General features: G+C 42.5%; 1 protein-coding gene across 1 annotated transcript in view; it reads right to left on the minus strand.

Moving 5' to 3' along the window:
- Nucleotides 1-451: 451 nt before the first annotated feature.
- MYZAP (myocardial zonula adherens protein) overlaps nt 452-17,625 on the minus strand; it is a 111,003-nt gene continuing 93,829 nt past the window's right edge. The window contains exons 12-13 of the mRNA XM_066276058.1: nt 10,662-10,762; nt 452-1,405 (exon numbers count right to left, since the gene is read on the minus strand). Coding sequence (XP_066132155.1) covers nt 1,309-1,405; nt 10,662-10,762 — 198 coding nt within the window. The 3' untranslated portion in view covers nt 452-1,308. The remainder of the gene's footprint in view (nt 1,406-10,661; nt 10,763-17,625) is intronic.

Raw genomic sequence — 17,625 nt, forward strand, 5'->3', positions numbered from 1 at the left:
TTTATAGTCATGTATTTATGTATCTTCTTTTCAGAAAGTGAGCTAAAACTAGTTAAATTTCACACATGTGCATGCACACAGACACACCCTATCTTGGGGTTTATAAATGGTTCTATGGATTAGGCTAGTGGTCGGCAAAGTCATTAGTCAACAGAGCCAAATATCAACAGTACAATGATTGAAATTTCCTTTGAGAGCCAAATTTTTTAAACTTAAACTATATAGGTAGGTACATTCCTTATCGAGGTAGCGCCCGCACGTGGTATTTTGTGGAAGAGCCACACTCAAGGGGCCAAAGAGCCGCATGTGGCTCGCAAGCTGTGATTTGCCAAATACTGGATTAGGCTGATTGCAAGCTCACTGTGCCCTCTCTTGGACACTCACTCCAGAGTCTGATTCTGCTCTCTACCCCTTGCACATGGTCATGGGTGAAACACAGAGACAACATCAGTAGAACAAAATATACGGCATTTATTAAACAGATGTGACACAGGTTATTGTAATATCAAAGTAGAGCGTGCATGAACAAATTACTCATTCGTTTAACAAAAACACCAATCAATAATGAAAACATGAAATGATTAAACTTCTACAACATACAAAATTCTCTTTTAGTTAAAGTGAGAAAGAAAGAAAAATCACAGGTCAAATAAATACAGTGATTTCAGCTGGCTCCATAAACGCATAAGGCACAAGTTAAACCACGGGATCAGCACGTTGGCATGAAGCGCGTCTGCCCATGCGCAGACCATCTCCAGTGGTTCCCGCAGCCCTGCAGACACGCTGGCACCGAGAGGAGACGGCGCCTGCGTGCTGCCGTCCTTCACTCCCAGGGTCGAGTCTCCCCTGGAGCCCACGCTCTCCAGGACAGACCTCTCTGTACCAGAGAAATACCGCCTCTAATACTTTTAACGGGTAAACAAAACCTTCATGCAGTAACAAATGGTCCTGGTGTGAATAAAATGAAATTTCAAAAGAATGCCCTTTTCCTCCCAACTGAAGTCAAGCAAAACAAAATAAATTGTGAGGGAATTCTGACAGGACTTCAGTGTGCGTGTGGAAAACTAACAATGGCCCAGTCCAGCCGGGTAGACTGGGTGGGTGTTTGAAATATGACCTTGTAAACCTCTCTCCTGCCTCCTCCTCTGCCTCCGCTTTCCTTCATGGTTTAAGAAATGGATCAGAACCACAGCAGTTTCCATTCTGGCTTAAACAGTGCGGATGAAGCATCAGTCACCCTTTCCAGACTTCACGCTACAGGGTCCCAGGGCCTTTGTCCATCTGTAAAAAGCGCGTGTCTCTGAACGCCTAAGTCAGAGTTTTCTTCATGGTTAACTCCAGGACACGTGCGTACGGGGCATAACTCCTGGAAGGCATCGCGATTTCAGGGGTCCGGTTTGTCTCACTGAGAAATGAGAAAAGGCTGGTCAGGAAGATGAAACAATACTCTCTGCTCTGGGGTAAGACAACCCTAGGAAATGATTTTTCAACACTTAAAAAAGAGACTGTAATAATGCAGTTAAATATTTCATTTAAATGTTACACAAGGGACCACTGCTTGTAGCAAATTTTGAAAGTTTAGCATGTGCGAGGCACGGATGATTCAGAAAAACATAAAACATGCACTGAAGGAACTCACAGTTTGGTGGGAAAGATGTACATAAACGATTTCAGTACAATGCACTGGGTGCTACTATAATAGAGGCATAACGAGCTGTGCTGGAGACTCTCCATTTGCCCAGTCAGATCTGCTCGCCTCCTCCGCCACTGCCCCCGGAGCCCTGGGATGCTGGCCTGAGGGTCAGCATCGAGGACTCCCTCCCCCTAGAGCTTCCAGTGGGTCTTGACCAATAGGGACACGATAGCAAGAGATGACACAACAGGACAGAGAGGTCAGGGCATTTGTTCTTTCCCGGCCGGGCGTCAGCTTGCAGTTGGCTATGCTCCTCCGGCAGTGACCGCAGGTGCAGCCCTGCCCCGTGTCTCCTTCACTGGCTTTCGCTCCGGCTTAACCCCCTGCCTCTTCGGGTGCAGGCTGCTAATAGCCTCCACCATTGCTAGCTCCGGACTCTGACACTGTTTCTTGTTTTTTTCTTCTAAAGCTTCCCAAATCTTTACAAACAGTCCCTTCATTTAAGTCTCTATAAGATTCCCTTCCAGCCAGGACCCTGAGAAATATGACAGTCAACATATACTGCTCACAAAAATGAGGGCATATTCCAAAATGAATATGAAGCAATAAAATATCTCCTCGTTTTTGTGAGCAGAATATTATGGGCAAACCAAAGGCAGAACAAGTTAGCATTGCTAGGGGGGCATCTGAAAATTCGCACAGGGAAGGTGAATCTTGAAGGATTCTTAGGCACTCCTTAAGTGGACAAGGAGGAGACAGGAATTCCAGGCAGAAGGCACAGTATGTACAAAGGCAAAGGAGGGTGAAAACAAAGGCTGCAGGTGTGGAAAGGAGAACCACTCGGTTCAATGGGAGCAAAGACTTCATGATGGAAAGTCGCTGAAAACGAGGTGCGGTGGAGGAGTCCCCCGTGTGCTCTGCTAAGGAGTTCAGAAGGGGACAGGGAGCCACTAGAGGCTTTTAGGAGGGTCAGGGCCATGTCATGCTCATATTTTTATTCTAGCAAGATTCCTTGGTACTGCCTGACCTGTGGTGGCGCAGTGGATAAAGCGTCGACCTAGAAATGCTGAGGTCGCTGGTTCGAAACCCTGGGCTTGCCTGGTCAAGGCACATATGGGAGTTGATGCTTCCTGCTCCTCCCCCCTTCTCTCTCTCTCTCTTCTTTCTAACATGAATAAAAAAAAACAAAACAAACAAACAAACAAACAAAAAAGATTCCTTGGTACTATTGAGGGCTGACTGTTGAGGGGTCAGTCTGGAGGCAGAAGGTTAGTTAGGAGATTTTTGCTATTTAGGAGGTGATCATGGGAACGAATTCTAACAGTAGCACTGGGTATGAAGTAGCAGGAACGGTTAGGGAGATATTTAGGAAATAGAATGACTAGGATTTAGTGATTACGATGGACACATATACCATATTTTTTTCCTCCTGGACATGTTTCCTAGCTTCCCTTGCAATTCAGTGGCCCATGTGACTAAACGAACAGAAACTGTTTACAGTTGACCCTTGAAGAACACGGGTTTGAACTGCACAGGTCCACTCAGAGGAGGATTACATGGATTTCTAAATAAGTGGGCCCACACAGTTCAAACCTGTATTCTTCAAGTGTCAAGTGGCATTTTCAATCTGCAGCTGAAAATCCACGTATGCTGAGGGCCTCCTTGTTACACTGAGATTTTTGACCACATGGGAGTTGGTGCCCCTGATTCCTGCATTATTCAGGGTCAGGTCAACGGTATATTATTTCTAAGTTTAGCCTGTAAAAATCATCTCTATAATTCTCTATGGTTTCTCTTTTTTCTTTCATGTAGAGGATAGAGTGGAGGACCCAAGAGGACACCAAAGCCCAGGCAGAGTTGCTAGATGGGAGAATCCTGTGTTCCTAAATGACTGTGTGGAGAAAGGACTGTGGTCAGAAATCAATCTTTCCTGTGCTCAGCCCCCAAGACCTCTGGGCTGCTTGTTACAGCAGCTACATTCCTTAACCTGACTGATGCAATGACTAGTTGTGTATTTGAGGTGTAAGACTCGACCACCTTTTCCCTAATTTCTCATGTCCAGTTATTCACCAAGTGGTATAGGATCTACTGTCTAAAATACCATTTCGTCATCTGTCTTCTCTATTCCTTCAGACACTGCCTTAGTTCAGGCCCTCAGAGTTTATCTCTGAATACTGGAATAATATCCTAAATGATCTCCCTGACTCCAGTGTTGGCAATGTTTGCCCCCCTCCTCCCTGATTCCATTGTCCATTTCGCTGTCAAGGACGTCTTCCTAAAAAGACAATCAGAGCACATTACTGTTCTTAAAACTCTCCAAGTCTCCCCATTACTTCCTGGATGAAGTCTAACTCCTCTGCATGGTCTAAAGCAGTGGTCCCCAACCTTTTTTGGGCCACGAACAGGTTTAATGTCAGAAAATATTTTCACAGACCGGCCTTTAGGGTGGGACAGATAAATGTATCACGTGACCGAAACAAGCATCAAGAGTGAGTCTTAGACGGATGTAACAGAGGGAATCTGGTCATTTTTAAAAAATAAAACATCGTTCAGACTTAAATATAAATAAAATGTAAATAATTTAAGTTATTTATTCTTTCTCTGAGGACAGGTACCAAATGGCCCATGGACCGGTAGTGGTCTGCGGCTCAGGGGGTTGGGGACCACTGGTCTAAAGGGCCTCCCCCATCTCCTATTTCACCTCCTGCTGGCCTTGCAAATCCGCACACAATTCTCATCACTTACTGCACTGCTGCGCACCTCTCTGCACTCTCATGCATCCCCTCCACGTTGAATGCTCCCCTAACCAAATCAACCTGATGAATTCCTGCCTGTAGTTCGAAACTCAAACCAAGCTTCACCTCTGATATGATCATTTCCCCAACTCCCCACACCAGAGATAAAAAAGATCCTTCCTTTCTTTATACGCTCATGCTGTCCTGTGCAATGCTACACAATGCCTTGCTTCTCAAAGGCTCACTTCTGCTACACTTTCTCATCACACCTCCCATTACCCTGCAGTGATTTTCAACTACAGAGTAGTAGGGAGACAGCTTCTGAATGGGGTCAATTAGAAGGCTGGGAAATTTTAAACGTCATGTCTCTTCCCAATTGCTTCAATAAGTCCTTTCCATGCTCTCCACCCTTCTGTCCCTGTAACGCCTCGAAAATTACTGTCACACAGGTTTCTGACACACCACTGGAAGGCCCTCATTGCACCCACTGTGCATTTGTCCCCTCCGCTAGGTATGGTTTCTTGAAGGGTGAAAACGGTATCTCACTCATCTTCCTGACCCCAGAAGCTCACTCAGTCCAGGCACAGAGCCCTCACTCCACATACAGAGGACAAAGGAAACCAGAGAGCGAAGGATGCCCAGAGCTGGTCAGAGTGTCACCTTCCACACAGAGGAAGCCACGGGATCTGCGACTCCGGAGTCCTCAGTGACCTCACCAAGCAGCTTAGTGGAATGCCAGGGGCAGAAGCCAGATGGCAATTTCTGCCAACTACTGTGAAAATTCCATATAACAGAAAGGGTCTCCGGTGACAATATCCTAAAAGCCCATAAAGTGCAGAAATATTTATAAAGGCGGACCTTCTGGGTTTCAAAAGCAGGATCTTATATCCCAACCAAATAGAGGTGAGGTATTTTATTTAGTTGATCACTAGGAAACAAGATTTCAAGAACATAAATAATTTTTCAACCACATAATTGAAATTCAACTATATTTTTTAAATATATTAAAGCTATTGCTAGCCTTTTATAAATCCATAAAGAGGCAGGTCTCCTGAGGGAAATGATAGCAGAATCAACAACTAAAGCTTTGACAAAAGGCGACTGTGTTCTGGTCTCTACAACAGAAATTTGAAAATGTAGGCATTTTAAAATGCTTACTATGTATTCAGCACTTATAATCCCAGGGAATGTTTTGCATGAAGTTTTACCTATTAAGACGTAATTTATGAGTTTACTGGAAACCAGGGTTTCTCCTGCTTTAGCAAGAGAAAGAAGCCTCTTTTCTTTTGTGTCTTTTTGTTTTCCACTTTTCTATGTGAACTATCAAAATCTTGCTATTCTAGGTGAGAAAAGTGACATGCAGAGAGCTTAGGAATTTGCCCAACCAAAGCTGTAGATGTAGCTAGAGGAGGTAAAGCCAGGATCCAAACCCAGATCTAACTTCCAGCCAGTGTTCTTGACCACAACTAAGAGAAATTACTTTGCTGAAAAGAATGACTTGCTGCCTGACCAGGCGGTGGCGCAGTGGATAGAGCATTGGACTGGGATGCCAAGGACCCAGGTTCGAGACCCTGAGGTCACCAGCTTGAGTGCGGGCTCATCTGGTTTGAGCAAAGCTCACCAGCTTGAACCCAAGGTCTCTGGCTCAAGCAAGGGGTTACTTGGTCTGCTGTAGCCCCACGGTCAAGGCACATATGAGAAAGCAATCAATGAACAACTAAGGTATCACAATGCGCTACGAAAAACTAATGATTGATGCTTCTCATCTCTCCATTCCTGTCTGTCTGTCCCTGTCTATCCCTCTTTCTGACTCTCTCTCTGTCTCTGTAAAAGGAAAAAAAAAAAAAGAATGACTTGCTCAGGGATGGATCCAATGGGTGTGAAGATCAAGCAGACACCAGCTGGGAGTACCCAGCAGGCAGCTGGAAATGAGGACTTGTCTACAATAAGGTGGTTCAACCACTTGATGGCTCAGCCACAGGGAGGCAAGAAGTAAAAGCCATGAGATTGGATGTCATCTTTGCAGAAACTACTGTAAACAAGATAGAACCAGGAGGAGTTCCCACAGTGAGATCTTAGAAGAAAAAGAATAGTAATTAAAATATATGGACAGGCCAGGGAAGTAGGAGAGAACCAGGAGAAGAGTCCTACAAGGGTAAGTAGTAGATATTCTTCTACCTAAGAACTGGCAAGTGCTACAGAGGGATGGTTCCAATCCACAAACATTAAGTGCCTCCTATGGGCAAGGTGCTATTCTAAGCAAGTCTCACAAAGACTGCAATTAGTGAAATGGATGACAATCCCTGCCCTCATGAAGCTTCTATTCATTCCATGGGCAAGAGAGAACTAAGAAACACAAAGATATAAAATATAAGCAAGCAATGTTATTCTGAGTCCTATATTAAAGAAATCATGTTATAATACAGATCAGCTGCCTAAGTCCCCACTTGGGACTTCATTCATGCAGCTAACATGTTTATTGAGCATCAAGTAAATGCTAGACCTGGGGCTGGCAGCCTATAATGCTTGTCCACAGGCACACTCAGTGTTGGCAGGAACAGGGGAACTGTAGGGTGAGGGGGTAATGAAAGGGTCTGTAAGTACAGAGAAGGCTGATTTCCATTTTTTTCAGCAGTATCTAAAAATAGAGCAGCTCTATTTGTCAAATGCTATCAACTGCAGCGCAGCGTATAATCCTTGTGGGTATGAGAAATGAGTCATAAGTGCCGGGCTACTCTACAAGGAGACTTAGTGCCAGCATCTGGAACACACTGGGACCACTCTGATGTCTGAGCTGGCATAGACCTCATTAACTGCTGAGCCTGGCTAGAAGGATTCAGAGCACTGATAGTTTAATTGAAGAGCTCCATGCACACTAAAGTACTATACACTTGTATACACTTGATTTAGTTAATACATTTAAGAAATCACTAATAATCACCAATAAAAATTAAGTGAACAAGCTTGACCAGGTGGTGGCACAGTGGATAGAGCATTGGACTGGGACGTGGAGGACCCAGGTGCCAAACCCTGAGGTCAACGGCTTGAGCATGGCCTCATGCTCATCTGGCTTGAGTGCAGGCTCACCAGCTTGAGCATATGGTCGCTGGCTTGAGTGTGGGATCATAGACATGACCCCATGGTTGCTGGCTTGAAGCCCAAGGTCGCTGACTTGAGCCCAAGGTTGCTGGCTTGAGCAAGGGGTCACTCACTCTGTTGTAGCCCCCCAGTCAAGGCACATATGAGAAAGCAATCCTTGAACAACTAAGGTGCAGCAACGAAGAACTGATGCTTCTCATCTCTCTCCCTTCCTGTCTGTCTGTCCCTAGCTGTCCCTCTCTCTGACTCTGTTTCTGTCAAAAAAAAAAAAATTAAGTGAACAAGATTGTCTTAGCACACACAAATTCATTTCTATTTGGTACAGTGTCTTAAATGTAAAGTCAGAGTTTTTACTTAGTTAGTAGTAATAATAGCTATTATTTATTAAGCACTTAATTTTGGTCTAGTTACCATGCTGAATACTTTATACCCATGTTTTTTTTTTAAACACATTTTATTTTTTTTTAATTTTATTTATTCATTTTTAGAGAGGAGAGAGAGAGAGAAACAGAGAGAGAGAAGGGGGAGAAACAGGAAGCATCAACTCCCATATGTGCCTTGACCAGGCAAGCCCAGGGTTTCAAACTGGCGACCTCAGCATTTCCAGGTACCCATGTTTTTTATGTAATTTTCATAGCAACCCTATGAGATTTGATATTGCCATCTTCATTCCCAATTTAAGGTTGAAATAATTGAGGCGTAAGAGAGATTAAGTAGCTTGCCCAAGGCTGTGCTCAGCTGACAGCTGGCTGGGCAGAGAACCCCTGGAGCCTGAGCTTCCCCAGCTGGACCATACCCCCGAGTTCTCTGTGGGAGAAAAACAGGAAGAACTGAACCCTACGGCATCACTGAGGCTTAATGCCTTACTTTTATTGATCTAAAACACTGTGGAGGAGCCTGTTTTTAAAATATTCTGGAAAACACCATGGAATCTTTTATTGGATAGATGCAACTTTGATGTCCAAGTAAGAACCAGGGATTTTATTAGATTATGCACAATTTAGTAACTCTCTTATTTATTATTTTCAAACCACAAATGTACCACACCAGGACTCAGAAGGCCTGGTTCTAATCCTGGCTGTGTGGCTTCCAGGCAATCACTTTATCTGTCTGGGCTTCAATTTGGATATCTATAAAACATGGGGATTAAACTAGACCAGGGGGTTCCAATTTGCTTTGACCATAGAACTCTTCATTCAAACAAAATCGTACTTGGAATCCAACACATGAAACGCACTAAAACCTGAGTTCTTCTCTGATTGTTTCCTTTGGGGTGGGAGGCAGTTCCCACAGGCCAGCTCCGCACTAACATCCTAGCATAGAGCACAGCCGTTCTGTTCCAAGAAGCACAGGTAGAAAACTACTGCCCCAAATGATCTCTATAGTCTCTGCGGTCCTCACCATCCGGATTGGCATGGCACCTGTCACATAGTAGGCTCTTAATAAATATTTGTCAGGAAATGCATGAAATTATGCCGCCTTTTCAGAAATGTGGATATGTAGTTTTCATTTCCTCTGCTGATTGACCTAGGTAGTTAAAGTGCTAAGATGGATCCTGGGGGAAACCAAATGTTACATTTATGGAAAAGCTGCTTTTAGATACTGAAGTGGCTTCCAAGTTCACCGTGGCCATAAGTTAAGGGTCTGTCAGCACTTCCATTATGAAAACCGCTTTGTGGTTTCATAACTTCACCATAAAAGTTTGCTTAAGGCTATCCTTCGGCATACAAATTGAAAACCTTGTGTTAAGCCAAAATGTGGGAATTAGAAAACAAACAACTGATTGGTTTCAGACGGAGTTTTGTACCTGTCCTAGCCAAACAAGATTTATTATGTGGGCAATTAGAGTGGACTAAGCCACTTGGTTCCTAAAAAATAAAAAGGAGGAAAATGGCCAAACTATTTATATTTCAAAAAGAGTCCCTGGATATGATCAATCATTCCTTTTGGCTATATTTTTATCATGTGCTTTCTACCCCACATGGATGAGACCTAGGGTCTATTTACATATTCTTTTCCCCCTTCTTTCTTTTCAAAAAATTTTTCTATTAGTCATATCAGAATGATGCAATTACCTTGTTTCTACCAGAAAGTAAGCAATGTAAATGACTGCAATGTGACTTTGGTTACCTAAATCACAAGCCACATGTCATCAGCATTCTTCTTATAAATTTGTCTTATGTCCTCTTTGGGCCAAGCACAGTTTTGAACACCTAGAGATGGTGGGTTAGTTACTGTTTTCCAGGCTTTAATCTTCCTAAGGAAAGACCCAGGCATGGATATGTGAAGCTTAACAGAGAATGGGTCAGTCCTCTAACTCAGAAATGCAAATGAATGAAGCAGGCTATAGTGATTGTATATCTGCTCATGGTTGAAGTACATCATTTATTTATGAATCTGATTCAGTGCTTGAGAATACTGTTATGGTGCTGGGGAATAAATGACTTTTGTTCAAGATTTAGACTCTCCCTCCTCTGTATAGCTTAACTACCTCGCAGGTCTCTCTCACACTATTGTAAATTACTGCCCAATATCTGTCTCCTCCTCCAGACGGCACTCTGGGACAGGAACTAAATCTCATTCTCCATGTCATAACTGGTACAGGAAAGGTACTGGGGAGATGTTCAAGGAGTGAAGGATGGAGGGAAGGAGGGAAGGAGAAAGGAAGGAAGGGAAGAAGGAAGGAAGGGAAGGAAGGAGAGAGGGAAGGAGGGAGGGAGGGAGGGAGGGAGGGAGGGAGGGAGGGAGGGAGGGAGGGAGGGAGAAAGGAAAGAAGGAACGAAGGGAGGGAGGGAGGGAGGGAAGGGAAAGGAAGGAGGGAGGGAGGGAGGAAGGAAAGGAGGAACGAAGGGAGGGAGGGAGGGAGGGAGGGAGGGAGGAAGGAAGGAAGGAAGGAAGGAAGGAAGGAAGGAAGGAAGGAAGGGAGGAAGGAAGGGAGGAAGGAAGGAAGGAAGGTGCACTGATAGGCCAGTCTCTCTGGGCGGCCTCCCAGACCTCTCCTTGGCCACGCCCACCGCCCTGCGGTAATGCCCCTGAACCTACAGAAACCAGCCAGAGGCTTCAGCAGCCACCACTTACCTTTGCAGAAATATTTTTGATAGAAAGAATGCAATTCTGGTCATAATGGCCCAGGAAAGTATTTTCTTAAATCAAAGAAAAATTTAAGTCATAAAAAATATGAAATTCCTAAATACCTGGGTAGAAGATCGCAGCCTACTCCAATCTCTCTGGTTTCCACTTCAGTCTTGGGCTGGGTTTCTGTTAAATAATCCAACTTGCTTTGTAGTTCATTATTCTAGAGATTGGGGGGGGAGTATATTTAGTAAAGCAAATATGCTCCCACACAAATATACATGACATGCTTTACATGTATTATCAGATTTTCCTCCATGACATGGACATCCATCAAGGTATTTCTTGAGCACCTCTTACACAGTAGGAATAAAAAAAATATATTAATTAAATCTTTACTGATAGCTTTCTGTGCATGTACATACATATGTATCCAATTTTACGTAAATGGAAACAAACAAAATATCCTGATCTATACATAAATCTGTTTTTCACTTAACAATTTGTTGTGAATACCTTTGCACATTTATTAGTTTTCTTTTTACGTCAACAAACTATTTTAATGCATTCATAGCATTCCACTGTATAGATGTACATGATTTATTTAACTAGTCTCCTATTGATGGGAATTTAGATATTTAATGCTTTTTTTTTTTGCAATTATAAATAAAGTATAGCTCAGTTTTTAATATTCCCTTATTAAACTATAAAATGAGTAAGTCTATTAATTTAATTTAGTGGGAAATACCTCTATAACTTAATAATTCGTATTTCATAGGTGTGGAAAATTCAGAATCTCAAACATATAAAATAGAACAAGCTCTTTGGGATTAAAATTAGCATTCTAATTAGGGTTTGTTGTGTTTTTTTTTTCAGACCAGGGCCAAACATTACGTAGGTTGATGATTATAGGCTCAGGGTTTGGAAATGTGCCCCGTGGGGAAAATGAAGGACAAAGGAGCAAAAAAATTGAGGATATTAGAATGAAAACAGATGAACCTATGGTGCCTAGAGGGCAAAAACATACACAAAACATTTCAGAAAGAGGTTAACAGTGATTATCTCTGCAAACTGAGATTTCTGGATGTTTATTTAAAAGGCCTATATATTTTTCTATATGCTAGACTTTTTTTTTAAAGATTATTTGTATATTTATTTATTTATTTTACAGAGACAGAGAGAGAGTCAGTGAGAGGGATAGACAGGATAGACAGACAGGAACGGAGAGATGAGAAGCAACAATCATTAGTTTTTCGTTGCGCATTGCGACACTTTAGTTGTTCATTGAATGCTTTCTCATATGTGCCTTGACCGTGGGGCTACAGCAGACTGAGTAACCTCTTGCTCGAGCCAGCGACCTTGGGTCCAAGGTGGTGAGTTTTTGCTCTAACCAGACGAGCCTGCGCACAAGTTGGCAACCTCGGGTCTCGAACCCGGGTCCTCCGCATCCCAGTCCGATGCTCTATCCACTGCGCCACTGCCTGGTCAGGCTAGACTAACTTTTCATGAGGCAATGACCATATCTATCTTACTGGTTATATCGTCAGAACATGGCATGTAAGAGATGCAAGATAAATATTTTTTTTTTTCATTTTTCTGAAGCTGGAAACAGGGAGAGACAGTCAGACAGACTCCCGCATGCGCCCGACCGGGATCCACCCGGCACGCCCACCAGGGGCAACGCTCTGCCCACCAGGGGGAGATGCTCTGCCCCTCCGGGGCGTCGCCATGTTGCGACCAGAGCCACTCTAGCGCCTGAGGCAGAGGCCACAGAGCCATCCCCAGCGCCCGGGCCATCTTTGCCTTGGCTGCGGGAGGGGAAGAGAGAGACAGAAAGGAAGGCACGGCGGAGGGGTGGAGAAGCAAATGGGCGCTTCTCCTGTGTGCCCTGGCCGGGAATCGAACCCGGGTCCTCCGCACACTAGGCCGACGCTCTACTGCTGAGCCAACCGGCCAGGGCAATAAATATTTATTGAATAAAAAATATATAAAGACTTTTATAGTGAACATGTTATTTTCTTTTTTTTTAATTTTATTTATTGATGTTAGCAAGAGAGGAGGTGAGAGAGAGAGAAAGAGAGAGAGAGAGAGCGCTAGGAACATTGATCTATCCCTGTGTGTGCCCTGACTGGGGATCAAACCAGCAACCTCTGCGCTTTGGGACGATGCTCTAACCAACCGGGTTCTCTGGCCAGGGCGAGCATGTTATTTTCATAACTAGAAAAATGTTATAGCATCTTTCTTTTTATTTTTTTAAGTTGGATCTGAAGCTGAGGCACAATTCTAAGGCACTAGATAGCACATAAAAGTTTAAAAGTTCTCTGGAAATAGAGGCTCATTTATCTGAAAGAAAGAATGTGGGTTGCAGCTCAGCAGCTCCTGCTCTGAATGGGTGACACCAGGAGCAAAGTCACTCTGGTACAAACTCCTGTTCTGCAGGATCCAGAGAACTATGAATTTTTTTTTTACTTAATGGGAAATGGTGTAAAGGAAGAGAATTCATTCCAGATTCCCTAGCAGCTGACAAGCCATGACAGATCCGCAGGTTCTGAATCTATCGCCTGGTGTCAGTATGGGAGAATGGTGCTGGACCATTGCCAGGAATATATCAACATTCTCTCTCTCTCTCTCTCTCCCCCTCTCTCTTACACATACATACACACGCACACGCACACACAGGTTCCCTGGCAATATGTGGACTCTCCCGTTCATGAGGAAAAAGAAAGGCAGAAGAGGCCTGCCTGCTTTTTAACAAGTTCCAGCAATCCCATCATTTTATCCCTTCTCGTGCAGACTTTAATCATTAGGATTCACAGAACGCTGGGCTAGTGCCTATAGTTAGGGAGCATAAAAGACAAGGTTAGCAAATATGGCCCAACTGGTACGCAGTGAATAGTACAGAGGTAACCCCAAGTCCTTTCTTCTATTTCTTAGGCATTCTATGTGTGCACATCAGATACTAAAGAACTGAAACCAAAAACTTATAAGAAATGCAATCAGTAAAGAGAATTTGGGTATCTACTATGTAGTAGATAGTATGTAAAAGTAGGTGAAGGAGGGTAGCAGTTAAAATAAATAAGGCATGGTTTGCAACCTTTGAGGAGCTCCATCTTGTGAGGTTACAGATAACAAAGAAAATAACTGAAAAAAGCTAAGTCCATGCCAAAGGGACCCACAGAATACTCAGGGGAAATCCTGAGGAGATGCCTAACTCAAGTTGGGACGAAGGATTGAATTGTAAATGAAAATTTCCTGGAGTCAAGCAAGGGAGATAAAGTAAAAGAAATAAAGTGGATGAGTATTCCAGAATTGTGGAAACATACCAGGTTGAGAAAATGCATCTTACCACAGTATACAGGTGGGCAGGAATTAGTTAGGAAGGGCTATGCATGCCATTACAAACACCTTACACCCAATCCTATGAGACCAAAATCAACACTGGATTTTATTTCAATCATTTAGGCTCCCAAGTAAAAGTTGTACTGACAGGAAATAAAACCACAGGCAGGAGGATCAGTCAAAGAGGTCATTAAAATTTTGCAGTTAAAAGAGAACTGTACTTTTAGTGTAGAGGAGTATCCACTTAAACACATCTTCTTGCAAAGAATAACTATAAACTCTGAACAAAACCAAAACAAAATACTGAAGTCTCTGGAGACTGAACAAAGACAGGCAAGTTTTGAAACGTATATAAAACTTGGGGCAAATGACAAGTATAGAATGGCTTCTCCATGCTTCACTTGATTTTTTGTTTTGTAGCTTTGCCCAAGAGCAGTGCAATCATGGGGATGGCAGCACAGATACAGCAAAAATTCAATAGAAAGATCATCTTGGTCCTGACCGATTGGCTCAGCAGTAGAGCATCAGCTTGGCATATGGAAGTCCTGGGTTCAATTCTCAGTCAGGGCACAAAGAAGAAGCGACCATCTGCTTCTCCACCCTTCCCCCCCTTCCCCACCCATAGCCATAGCTCGAATGGTTCCAGCAAAGTTAGCCCCGGGTGCTGAGGATGGCTCCATGGCCTCAGCCTCAAGTGCTAAAAATAGCTTGGTTGCCAAGCAACAGAGCTGCAGCCCAGCTGGGCAGAGCATTGCCTGGTAGGGGGCTTGCCAGGTGAATCCCAGTTGGGGCACATGCAGAAGTCTGTTTGTGCCTCCCTGCCTCTTGCTTAATTAAAAAAGAAAAGAAAGATTATCTTTCTGGTAGACTAAAGCAAGGGGAAATGTCTAGGATAAGCAGGGCTACCAGTAGTAAGGGAGGAGCCAAAAAGGAGAGAAAGAAGTCTGCATATAGACTCAGCTCATCTCTGGCAGACCCCTGAACCATGCATGTGTGGGCACAATGAAGGAAGTCTGCTGTCAAGGCTTACAGAACCAAACTCAGATCTAAGTTACCATCCACTATGGACATGAGATGGGTATAACCAAATTTTTCTGAAACAAAAAACTCAATGCTCCTCAGAACAATAAAACAGAATGCAAAATCTTTACAAGAAAACATTTACAATGTTCAGATTATAATTAAAAATTACTTGACATAGAAGAGTTAGAAAAAAATGTGACCCATTCCCAAGGAAAAGAGAATCAACAGATTCCAATCCTGATATGACTCAGATTTTGGAATTTGCAAACAAGGACTTTAAAACCGCTATTATAGCTATGTTCAATGAGGTACAAGAGAAATATGCTTGTAATTGATGAAGTAGTTTTAGAAAATCAACAGAAAAAAAATAGAAAATATAAAAAAGAACCAAATGAATTTTTTTTTTTTTTTTTTTTTTTTTACAGAGACAGAGAGAGAGTCAGAGAGAGGGACAGATAGGGACAAACAGACAGGAATAGAGAGAGATGAGAAGCATCAATCATTAGTTTTTCATTGCAACACCTTAGTTGTTCATTGATTGCTTTCTCATATGTGCCTTGACCCTGGGGCTACAGCAGACCAAGTAACCCCTTGCTCGAGCCAGTGACCTGGGTTCAAGCTGGTGAGCTTTGCTCAAACCAAATAAGCCTGCACTCAAGCTGGTAACCTCAGGGTCTCGAACTTGGGTCCTCAGCATCCCAGTCCGACACTCTATCCACTGCATCACCACCTGGTCAGGCACAAATGAAAATTTTAAAACAGAAAAATACAATGCCTGAAAAAAATTTTAAAACACTAGATTGGCTTAAGAAAAGAATAATGATGACAAAGAAAGAAATCAGTAAACATGAAGACACATTAACAGAAGTAACAATCAAAGTAAGATAAAAAAAGAAAAAATTGAAAATAATAAATCAAACTTCATAGAACTGTGGGACAATTTTTAAAAGCCTACCAGAGGGTACTGGACTCAGAAAAGGAAGAGAAATAAACAAGAGCAGAAACAATATTCAAAGAAATAATAGCTAAAATCTTTCCAAATTTGGTAAAAGACATATACTTACAAATTCAGTAAATTCTGCAAATCCCAAAGAGGATAAATCCAAAGAGATATATACCTTGTTACAACATAGTCACACGAAAACCCACAACTAAAGAAAGATTTTGAAAGCAATCCTACATAGGTGAATAATCTTTGGAATTACCACAGATTTCTCATCAAAATCCATGGAAGCCAGAAGACAATGAGAACTAAGAGAAAGAAACTGTCAGTCTAGAACTCTGTATATTTCAGTAATGACAATGAAAGAAAGACTTTATTTTTAGGTAAAAGAAATAAAGTGAATTTGTCACCACCTAACCCTCACTACATAAAATGCAAAATTAATGAAAGTTCTTTAGGTGAAAGAATGGTGCTTTCAGAGAGAAATTCATATATTCAGGAATGAATAAAGAACATCAGAAACAAACAGTCTATGAGTAAATATGAAAGACTTCATTTTCTCTTTTTTTACTCAAGAAAATCACATTTAATACTTAGCATACTTCCTCTTGGGCTTTTAGTATTCCCTATTCTCTCATATGTAATTAGATTATACTATAAATACTTTTGTACTTTGTTCTTTTCATTTATAAGTATTTCCTATTGTAAATATTTTAGTGGCTGCACTATATTTTCTCTTAATTTTTAAAAAATACCTATGATTTTTAAAGCAAAAATTATAACAATACATTGTGGGTTTATAATGTATATAGATACAATACATAGAATAACTGTAACAGCAGAGTGAGAGGTAAATAGACCGGTATCATTGCAAGATTTTTACATTTTACATGAAATGGTACAATATTAACTCTAAATGAACTGTGAACATTTAATGATATATGTTGTAATACCTCAAGCAATCACTATTAGAGAAAAGACAACATCAAAATTCCAACTAATAAATTAAAATGGAATCTAAAATATATTAAAATAGTCCAAAGGAAAGGGAAAACAAAACAAATAAGCAAAAAAACAATAAAGTAAAACAAAAGGAATAAATAGAAAACAAGTAATAAAATGGTAGACCTAAATCCAATCATAAATAATGAAATGTCTATGTACTATATACTTCAAATAAAGAACAGAGACTATCAGAATGTATTTTTTAAAAAAGCAAACCTAACTTCATATTGTATATAAGAGATGAACTTAAATATAGAGGTACAGGTCAGTTAAAAATAAGTGGGCCCTGGCTGGTTGGCTCAGCGGTAGAGCGTCGGCCTGGCGTGCGGGGGACCCAGGTTCGATTCCCGGCCAGGGCACATAGGAGAAGCGCCCATTTGCTTCTCCACGCCCCCCTCCTTCCTCTCTGTCTCTCTCTCTTCCCTTCCCGCAGCCAAGGCTCCATTGGAGCAAAGATGGCCCAGGCGCTGGGGATGGCTCCGTGGCCTCTGCCCCAGGCGCTAGAGTGGCTCTGGTCACGGCAGAGCGACGCCCGGAGGGGCAGAGCATCACCCCCTGGTGGGCAGAGCGTCGCCCCTGGTGGGCGTGCCGGGTGGATCCTGGTCGGGCGCATGCGGGAGTCTGTCTGACTGTCTCTCCCTGTTTCCAGCTTCAGAAAAATACACACACACACACAAAAAAAAGTGGATGGTGACCCTGGCCAGTTGGCTCAATGGATAGTGTCAACCCAGTGTGCAAATATCCTGGGTTCAAATCCCAGTCAGGGTACACGTGAG

Source organism: Saccopteryx bilineata, chromosome 4, assembly GCF_036850765.1.
Source record: "Saccopteryx bilineata isolate mSacBil1 chromosome 4, mSacBil1_pri_phased_curated, whole genome shotgun sequence".
NCBI lineage: Eukaryota > Metazoa > Chordata > Mammalia > Chiroptera > Emballonuridae > Saccopteryx > Saccopteryx bilineata.